General features: G+C 42.0%; 1 protein-coding gene across 1 annotated transcript; it reads left to right on the top strand.

Annotated features, from left to right (window-relative positions):
* Positions 1-4,677: 4,677 nt before the first annotated feature.
* LOC111845818 (selenocysteine lyase-like) lies at positions 4,678-10,282 on the top strand. Its single transcript, XM_023815498.2, has 7 exons — positions 4,678-4,896; positions 6,626-6,781; positions 6,889-6,995; positions 9,255-9,291; positions 9,705-9,788; positions 9,935-10,037; positions 10,203-10,282. The coding sequence occupies exons 1-7, from the start codon at positions 4,693-4,695 to the stop codon at positions 10,280-10,282; spliced, it is 771 nt and encodes a 256-aa protein (XP_023671266.2). The 5' UTR covers positions 4,678-4,692.
* The last annotated feature ends 337 nt before the right edge of the window (positions 10,283-10,619 follow it).

Raw genomic sequence — 10,619 nt, forward strand, 5'->3', positions numbered from 1 at the left:
CAAACCCGAGGTTTTGCCTCAGCGACCACCGAAGCCGCATCCCGTTTGGCCTGCCGGTACCCGTCAGCTGCCTCTGGAGTCCCACAGGCTAAATAGGCCCGATAGGACTCCTTCTTCAGCTTGACGGCATCCCTCACCACTGGTGTCCACCAGCGGGTTCGCGGATTGCCGCCGCGACAGGCACCGACTACCTTACGGCCACAGCTCCGGTCAGCCGCCTCCACAATGGAGGCACGGAACATGGCCCATTCGGACTCAATGTCCCCCGCCTCCCCCGGGACATGGGAAAAGTTCTGCCGGAGGTAGGAGTTGAAACTCCCCCTGACAGGGGATTCAGCCAGACGTTCCCAGCAGACCCTCACTATACGCTTGGGCCTGCCAGGCCTGGCCGGCTTCCTCCCCCACCAGCGGAGCCAACCCACCACCAGGTAGTGATCAGTTGACAGCTCCGCCCCTCTCTTCACCCGAGTGTCCAAGACATGCGGCCGCAAGTCCGACAACACGACTACAAAGTCGATCATCGAACTGCGGCCTAGGGTGTCCTGGTGCCAAGTGCACATATGAACACCCTTATGCCTGAACATGGTGTTCATTATGGACAATCCGTGGCGAGCACAGAAGTCCAACAACAGAACACCACTCGGGTTCAGATCGGGGGGGCCGTTCCTCCCAATCACGCCACTCCAGGTCTCACTGTCATTGCCCACGTGAGCATTGAAGTCCCCTAGCAGAACAAGAGAGTCCCCAGAAGGAATGCTCTCCAACACCCCTTCCAGAGACTCTAAAAAGGGTGGGTACTCTGAACTGCCGCTCGGCGCATAAGCGCAAACAACAGTCAGAACCCGTCCCCCCCACCCGAAGGCGAAGGGAGGCTACCCTCTTGTCCACCGCGGTAAACCCCAATGTACAGGCGCCCAGCCAGGGGGCAATAAGTATGCCCACCCCCGCTCGGCGCCTCTCCCCGCAGGCAACTCCAGAGTGGAAAAGGGTCCAACCCCCTTCAAGGAGACTGGTTCCAGAGCCCAAGCCGTGCGTCGAGGTGAGCCCGACTATATCTAGCCGGAATTTCACAACCTCGCGCACCAGCTCAGGCTCCTTCCCCATCAGAGAGGTGACATTCCATGTCCCAAGAGCTAGCTTCTGCAGCCGAGGATCGGACCGCCAAGGTCCCCGCCTTTGGCCACTGCCCAGCTCGCAATGCACCCGACCCCTATGGCCCGTCCTACGGGTGGTGAGCCCATTGGAAGGGGGACCCACGTGCCTTGTTCGGGCTGTGCCCGACCAGGCCCCATGGGTATAGGCCTGGCCACCAGGCGCTCGCCATCGGGCCCCAACCCCAGGCCTGGCTCCAGGGGGGGGCCCCGGTGACCCGCGTCCGGGCAAGGGAAAACGTGTTTCCATAATTTTTTTAATCATATGGGGTCTTTTGAGCCGAACTTCGTCTGGTTCCTCACCCCGGACCTGTTTGCCTTGGGTGACCCTACCAGGGGCATAAAGCCCCGGGCAACTTAGCTCCTGGGATCACTGGAACACGCAAACCCCTCCACCACGATAAGGTGTCGGCTCCAGGAGGGGTAAATATAAACTTAAATAACAAAAACACAATACAGCTTATAAACAACTTAAACTTATAAACAATAAAGATAGCAGCATCAGAATCTCTTTAGCAGCAAACTCATTCTTCAGCTCCCAAGCTCACCAGTCTGCTGCAGATATTGCACCTGGCTTTTCCTGGTGTTGGCTTTGTGAAATGCTGCCATACAGGATTAGATTTTTGTTCAGCCATCAGACAGCAATTACTAAAACAGAAGAATAAATGCAAGGTTAGAATTTTTATTATAGTACCTTAATCTTCAATTCATTCTACAATTCCAGTATTCCATGCACATTAAAACAATTACACTCTAATACATTTTGAAGAAAAAAAAAACACTAAGTGCATCATGGTATGATGAGTAGTGTACACTAACATGTTGTTTCTGTTGTTAGCAGACAGATAGCTTAAAGCCAAATTCACAATCAGAATCTAGTAATCCCGGAAAATAAAATAAAATAACTGTCGTATTGCACAGCCTTGTATGCAAGGACAACATAAGCCCCTAGTGATTGTGACGTTGTCTACGTATAAGTCCGTATAAAGGATAGACATGTTTAATGAGGAAACTAACTGCGCAAAGTCATGCACTTTTTATCTAGACGTCTGACAAATTGTTTGAATCTCCGGTCTCAAATGAAAAAAAGTTGCACAGAAGGACCATTGTTAGCATCAGCTCAAGTAAATGGTAACCACGCTTTCGAACAAACACTTTTCTCCGCCATACATTGTTCTTAGCATCTCTGTGTCTCCGAGGACGGCGCTGTCTGTGATCAGGGCAGAGTAACGCAACTCTCACACACGCTGCAGTATTTGAGAGCTGCCTGCTCCGCCCCACACACTCACAGAGTGAAACTCTCCGACACAAGAAAAAAAACATAATTGATAACATCGGGCTGATATGGTAATAATTAAAATGTTAACAATTAAAATGATTTTTAACGATTAAAAAACGTCTGTGAGCCCACCAATAAGCGCACAAAACGAACTCTATTAGAATCAATGATCCTTAATTAATGTTACCTGTAAGCTACAGTTGGTTGAAGGCTCATTATCATTACCCCAGTTCCCAATAGCGTAATTCGCGTTTTCTTTTAAAGCAACATTTCATAGCAAACTACTTAAATAAACAGGTCATTGAAAGATCAGAATTTAAGCCTTACCGTTTTATCCCAGGACTCTTCCAAAACTTCTGGCTGTGGTCCTGCACAAGGCAGCATGGGTCACGTGTTCCACAGCAACAATAACACTGGGCTGCCCGCAGACGTGCCTGTCTGAAAATCGGCGTAGTGCACTCGGATATCGGCCGAGGCCGATACATTAAAAAATGCTAAATATCAGCCTGATATATCGGCCGGCCGATATATCGGTCGACCTCTAGTCTTAGGCCTCGCAAAATCATTTTAATTTAGTTATCGTCTCATTTTAGTTTGAAAATAAATGTTGTTGACAATAACTATGATGAAAATTTTTCGTCAACAAAATTAATATTGGTGGGCAGGTGACACACCAGCTGTGGTCTAGTGACCCACGTCCTGCTTACAGAGGAATCGAAGCATTACACTCATCTAAATCTGTTCCTCAGAGAATTGCAGTCAGGGTGGGTGATGGAAAGGTCCTTACAGATGACACTGCAGTTGTGACCCGCTGGGCCAGCTACATTGAGCAGCTGTTAAGGCTGACCCTCCAGCTAGGATGTTGGACGTCTATGGTTTTTGAAGCTGATCCTCCGATCAGCTGTGAACCACCCAATCTCACCGATATTGCACAGGTGGTGAATCAGCTGGGGGTAGGGAAGACCACATGGTTCTTTGGTATCTGGGGTGAACTTCTCCAGATTGGTGGTAAGGCTGTCCTCCTGGCATTGCAGGCAATCTTTGTTTCCATTTGGGAGTCAGGCGTCATCCCAACTGACTGAAAACGGGACTTGTAGGGAAGGGTGATCACCTGGATTGCGGCAACTACAGGGGGAAAACACTGCTTTCAGTGCCAGGTGAAGTCCTTGCTAGGGTCATCCTTAACGGGATCCATGATGACTTGCTTGCCTGTCAGCGGCTGGAGCAGTCTGGTTTTATGCATAAGAAGTCTACAATCGACCGTATCCTTCCACTGAGGGTTCTCATCAAGCGCAAGCGCAAATATCAGCTAAGGTTCTTTGTAGCCTTTGTCGATTTTCGTAAAGTATTCGACTCAGTTGATCAAGTTGCTCTGTGGGACATCCTGAGACTTCGCAGGATCCCTCCGAAGTTGCTGGATATCATGACCAGCCTATACACTGGTGTTATGAGTGCTGTGCAGAGTGGAGGGAGAACCCCTGCGTTCTTCCTAGCTGATTCTAGGGTTCGCCAGGGGTTTGTTCTTGGTCAAGCAGCTGTGGGGCGTCCGTTGGTGAAGATAGATTTACTGATCTTGACTTTGCCAACAATGCGGTGATCTTAGCAGAGTCTATTGAGGCTCTGATTAGGGCTCTCGAGAGACTGAGCGAGGAGTCTGAGTGTATGGGATTGTGGGTGTCCTGGATAAAGACTGTGCGGGACTTTTTCTTTGGCAGTATCTTTACTGTGTGGTAACTTCAGTTTGCCTGTGGCCTCCAAATCAATCTGCCGTGCTCTGAGTGATCTAAAACTGTTCATTTCTGAACGATAGATGATGCTCTGTCCACTTCAGATTGAATTTATGAAGGCACATATAATAATTAGCCGGTTAATGTTTACTTTTAATCATTAATCCATGTTCATATAACGTAGTTATAATTTAGTTATTGGCTTTCATGTTTCCGGTTGACTCATCCATCAATTCTAGAAATTGTAGAAGTTCGGGGTGTGGGAGGAGTATGGATTAGATGGGGGGAGGGGGTGATGGGGTTGTCCAGGAAATACAATGCTGCATCCTTGGGGTTTGCTTGGTTATTTGTTTTTATCTTTGATAGTTTGCTCGCTTTATTTTTTTTCTTTCACTTGTTGGGCCCTCCATTCAATGCAGGCTCCCTAACTTAGGCAAACTAAGGACTTAGGCACTAACGTTGAACTAAGAACATCATTAAATGTGGCATCAGGAAAAAACATGATTATGATTACTAGTGGAATAACCATCATGTTATGGGTTACAGTTTTATGCTTGTTATAGTTACAAGTGAAGTATTTAAATGTTTTTCCTTCCTTCTTCTGTGTTTAGATATTACTTTTGTGAAGGTTTCTAAAGTGACAGGCCGAGTGGAAGTCAATGATGTGCTGGCAGCCGTGCGTCCAAACACCTGCCTCATCTCAGTCATGCTGGCCAACAATGAGACAGGGGTCATCATGGTAAGGTCTATAAAAATGTTGGAAGATGTAAAAGGGCAAGGGAGAGGCATTGGTTAACTTAATATGCTTGCTCAATCCTAATTAAACAGCTGATATTCAATTTACTATGAGAAATTAACCTTTAAGATTATTAGTAAGTATTGTATGCAACCGTGTTCATTCTTAATTTGACTTTTTGAGACGATTTAGAGATGTTGATGAGATAAGGTTGATGTTGTTCAACCAACAGAACACCAGAAATCAACATACTGGGACCAGAAAGGACTGTAGGAAATTTAAACAATTCAGAGTCTGGTTTTGTTAGAACTACTTTCTTGTATTGTCTTTATTAGAGGTGTAAAGATGCATTGATGCATCATGATGAATTGTTTATTATAAAAATCAATGTTAGATATACAGATGCATGATATATTGATTAACATATCAGTTTCGGCCAGTAATTGTTAAAAATGTGTCAATTTTGACTGATATTTAAACTTTATCAATATTAGCAGCACCAGAGCTAAAGACACAACTACTAAAAAATGGAGGTGATTGCATTGGATGATCAGCAATTTTCTGTAGTGGTGTACGAGGGATTTCTTCTGCTCATTCATCATATAGAAGAGGTTTCAAAGAACTGCGTGGTAACATGTATATAATTCATTATTAAATGTGGCCCACAGATCAATCATTCAATTTCCAGAGATTAAAAAAAACAATGTAATGTCACTCTACTAATCTGCACCCCACCCCCAAATCAGACAGAACTTCCTTTATCTGTTTGTTTTTGCTCTGTGCGATGCAGTGTACAAACTGGCTTGTTGTCCCTGTTTAATAATAACAATACAATTTATGTTCTGAGATACTACTTTTTTGTATTCCATTAATACTGTGTAATTAAGTTCCCATGGTAATATTTGTGAAATTTTCCCCAATTTTTATTTATTTTATATATTGCAATTAGCGTGAGGGAGGAACCTACCCTGGACTGGGTGCCAGACCATTGCATGATGCGCACTCACTCACACACACATATGGTCAATTTAGGCACTCCAGTTCACTTAAGTTGCACTATTGAAGGAAACTAGATGATCTGGCATAAACCCACGCCAAGAACGTAAGAACTTATAAAGTGCCTACCGCAATACTATGCCTACACAATCTTGTGGCTAAGCAATGAGGCTAGCCTTCATTTTAGCTGCAATTTATCTTGATATGGAAAAGCAGAAAGGAAATTAAGCCAACTAAGTAAAAGCAAAGTAATGACAAAGACAGGCTAGGATACTCTAAGAAATTAAAGGGAATATAGCTTATCTATGTTCTAACTTCACAATTTGGTTGAGTTTGTCAACCTGAAAGTCTTCTGGAATGTCTACATTTACTTCACTTTTAAAGTGATGTGCTCCCACACAGCTGAAGCTTTCTCTCTTTATTTGGACCACCATCCCCATATTTCTGATTCAAGAAGGCAAATTTTAATCAATGCTTTTAAAAAATAGAGTAATCAGGTTTAATCAAGCAATTGTGGCAGCTCTAATCATAGACATTAAAGATTTCAGGTGCATTTAAACATTCCCTTGATAATTGTAAAGGAATCAACAATCGTAAATGAATCACACCCTGGTTTTTACACTAGATTTTTTCCCCCACCTCAATATGGGTGAGAGAGACACATCTGTGTTATTCATACTACTGGTGTTCATACTATCTTTGTAATTTGATTAATTAAAATCTTATTTTTTTTCAGCGAATTAAAGAGCTCTGTCAGAGAGTACAACTCCTTAACGTGCAGAGGTCTGGTCCGAGAATTCTTTTGCACTCTGACGGTGCACAAGCAGTTGGTAAAGTCAAGGTAGACGTGCAAGAACTTGGAGTGGATTACCTCACCATAGTGGGACACAAGGTTAGCAGTTTCCTGAGATCTTATAAAACCGTCATATAATATGTATACATTATTCTTCATGTGTTTTGATGATCCCTCATTCCCTATTCTTGTATACCTTTTTGTAGTTTTATGGCCCAAGAATTGGTGCGTTGTATGTAAACAAGCCTGGAAGCATAACTCCATTGTTCCCAATGTTCTTCGGAGGTGGACAAGAGAGGAACTTTAGACCTGGGTAATCTGTGGCAAATAACCGTTTTTACCCTGTCCTATGAGGTAACAGTGTGCTATATGTGAATTAAAATATTAATATCAACAACATTAATTACACATAAATATGGATCATCCTCCATTTGAAGTGAGAATTGAAGTGAATACATTTTTCAAAATCTGTTTCATTAATCACAGAAATAAACCGCCTTGATATGTATGTTAGTATTTGATTTTACAAAATGGCAAAATCAACAGAAATATTTACAAATCTTAATTCTATATTAATTAGCTTTTTAATTGTTCTGATCATTCATGGCATTAACATTAATCATTGGTGTTTCACATATGGTGTAACACTAGTGACATTCTGATTAAAATGTAATTTTTTGTTTTAATTGCTGTTGTATGATACTGTAATAATAATTGATACTTTATTGATCCCCATGGGGAAATTTGCTTTATACCTTCCCCATCTTGCTCTTTGTAGGCAAGAGTAAGCTGGCTGTGAAGAGCAGCCATCTATTGCAGTGCCAGGGAGCTGGGGGTTAACCCTTTCAGGCTCAAATTAAGTTTTAGTAACGACAGGACAACCAAGTCCTGCAGTGGTACTTCTGAGTAAAAAAAACTCATAAAATATGTATGTGGGGTAATAAGGTAGTTAGTTTTTAACTGTTGCAAATCAGCAACGCCTGCCTTGAGAGGGTTAAGGGCCTTGGTCAAGGACCCGCAGACGTGCCTAAGCTGGGTCTAAACTGGTGACCTTCTGATCACAGGCACACAGGCTTAGCCCACTGAGCCACGTGCTGCCCCATGAGGATTCACAGTGCATAACAGTAGTGATGTGTAGAAATTGTGTGCTGCCCGAGAAACAAAATTATCAATGAATTCATTAAATATAATGAGCTAGTACAGACTTGCCTTCTCTTTCTTTGGCATTCTTCCTTTGTGATGACTCTTGGCCGTAGGAAGCAGTTTAAAGTACAATTTTAAAAAGAAAAAGATTCCAGTGATTCCGTTAGTTATAGTGAAAATAACTCTCCTTGTCTCCTCTCTCTCGTCTCCCTCACACCATGCATGATTCTTTTCAAAGGTAAAGTGCAGGTTAATTTATATTTTGTATTAATCATTTTATATGAATATTTTTGGGTTGTGGAACGAATCATCTGAGTTTCCATTATTTCTAATAGGAAAATTCGCTTTGATATATGAGTGTTTTGGGTTACGAGCACGTTTCCGGACAAATTATGCTCACAGTCTGAGGTTTTACTGTATAGCAATTTGAAATATGATGAAAATAGAAAAGTCATGAGGGAAATGTGTTATTTCATCATACACCAGCTGTGTGAATGCTGACTCTTGGAGCTGTGCCTTATATTTTAAGTAGGTTTTTTAAGCACTGCAACCTCTGTGACATGGTTTCCCAGTCCAAATGAAGATTAGCCCATATACTACATACACTTAGGTCCATAATAAATTATGATATGATTGAAGCTGTAATTCAAGGGGTTTCACAAAAATATTGTATGTGCCACTTTACTGACATTTTTATACATGATTCCCCTCTATCTTCACTTTTTTATACATAGTCTTCATTTCACTTGCTGAAGACAAAACTGAAGACAGAAATATCAATGAACAAGCATCAACTTAAGACAGGGGCAATAACGGCCTGGCAAGGCGTTACTAAGGGAAGCGACCCAGTATTTGGTGATGTCCATGGGTTCCACACTTCAGGTTGTAAGTGACTGCAAAGGATTTTCAACCAAATATTAAAAATTATTTTATTTATGATTATGATTACATTTGAGCCCCTGAAAATGGTTGGAATTCTTAAACAGCTCATATGATCTTTTTATTAAACCCCTTGCATTAAAGCTGAAAGTCTACACTTCCATCATCATCTTGACTGTTCAATTTAAAAACAATTGTAGTGATGTAACAATCGATTGCAGCATGTATCACTTTTAAAGGTAATTGCATACATGCTTGACAGTTATATGCATCCCTGGGTATTAGCATGATTCGTAATTCATCCATGAATGCATCTCCAAATATGGCCCGTTTGTTAACTGGAACACACAAAGGGTTCGTCTTGGACCACTGAAGTTGTTGGCAGATGTACTCAAATCACTCGTGGGATACTTGGACCGTCATCCACTAATCAAGAAGGAAAATTTTTATCATTGTTTTTAAAAAATTGAGTAATCATGACAGCTCTAGTACAGTCATTGCATGACTTAATAAATTTTGCTAAATTAAATGCTATACTTTTTATTCCTAGGACAGAGAACACTCCAATGATTGCTGGTCTTGGAAAGGTAATGAATAACTATTATGAGAAGTGTTTATATTGATAAAGCCTTTAGCCAAATACAGTGGTGTGAAAAAGTGTTTGCCCCTTTCCTGATTTCTTATTTTTTTGTATGTCACACATAAATGTTTCTGGTCATCAAACAAATTTAAATATTAGACAAAGATGACACAAGTAAACAGAAAATGCAGTTTTTAAATGAAGGTGTTCATTATTAAGGGAAAAAACATCCAAAGTGATTGCTCCTGTTAAAACTGAACTGTGGTGTATTTGAAAGAAAATCACTTAAATAGATTAACATTCATGGGTTAGCTGAACTGAACTGTTTTTCCCTGGGGCAGTGGTCAGGCTGTGACCAGTGGTTCAGAAACGTGTATTTAGAGCAAATCAGCATAAGTTTCAGTCTCTTATGTCTTCCAGGCAGCAGAGCTGGTGAACCTGCATCTTCCAGAGTATGAGGCCCACCTGTGTGATATTAAAAAGTACTTAGAGCAGCGGCTGCAGGTCAGTACTGCTGTCACAGATCCCAGAATGCTAAATTCATTGTTTTTTGTAATATGCATTTTGAATTTGTCATTTTTTGTTTATGTAAACATTATGATTGTCGAGTCATTATTTGTACAAATTCTTCTCTTTTTCTTTATCCTCAGACTGTATTTGGGAAGGAGAAGATCCACTTCAACAGCCATTTTCCTGGTTCGGAGACTCTCCCAAACACTTGTAATGTGTCACTGCTCGGTCCAGGCTTAGAAGGTATATAACCTACAGTTAGCTTAATACACCAATAATTATAATTGTTGATTGCAATATTCTAGGTATAGGTTATGCATACACAAGTAATTAACAGATTAATAGTGGTTAAGACATCATGTTCTTAATTTATACCTTTAACTTAACTTCTGTGTTGTGCTTCTGCAGGTTGGAAGGTGCTTTCCAGCTGTAGGTGGCTTCTGGCGAGTGTGGGGGCTGCATGCCATTCTGATAAAGTGGAAAGGTAACTATTGAAATGGAAAGTGAAAATCGCCCCCCCCCATATACAGTATGTCAAAATATTATAGTGCCAGGTGGACCGAGATTTTGTGAGCGTAGCAAAGGACGCGGAGACTTGCTTGCTGGGACAGAACATGGTCTTTATTCTAGTTCTGAACAGGACTGTAACAGGCACCCAACAAGCACCGAACCCAAATATAACCAGGGAAAGTCGGGGAGGCTAGACACATCAGACAATCAAGGTACACACACGGTGGGAGATTAATACACAGCTAAAGACATGCAAGAATAATACAGGTGGCACATAAAATACGGGCAAATGCAAGATAGTAGGGAATGCAACTA

This window comes from Paramormyrops kingsleyae, unplaced genomic scaffold, assembly GCF_048594095.1.
Source record: "Paramormyrops kingsleyae isolate MSU_618 unplaced genomic scaffold, PKINGS_0.4 ups383, whole genome shotgun sequence".
NCBI lineage: Eukaryota > Metazoa > Chordata > Actinopteri > Osteoglossiformes > Mormyridae > Paramormyrops > Paramormyrops kingsleyae.

Excerpts from the sequence above, each read along its gene's own strand:
- LOC111845818 (XM_023815498.2), top strand. The coding sequence starts at position 4,693 with ATGGGTTACAGTTTTATGCTTGTTATAGTTACAAGTGAAGTATTTAAA. Across the intron at positions 6,996-9,254 it reads GAGAGGAACTTTAGACCTGG|GACAGAGAACACTCCAATGA; the intron begins GTAATCTGTGGC and ends TTTTATTCCTAG. Across the intron at positions 10,038-10,202 it reads GCTCGGTCCAGGCTTAGAAG|GTTGGAAGGTGCTTTCCAGC; the intron begins GTATATAACCTA and ends GTGCTTCTGCAG.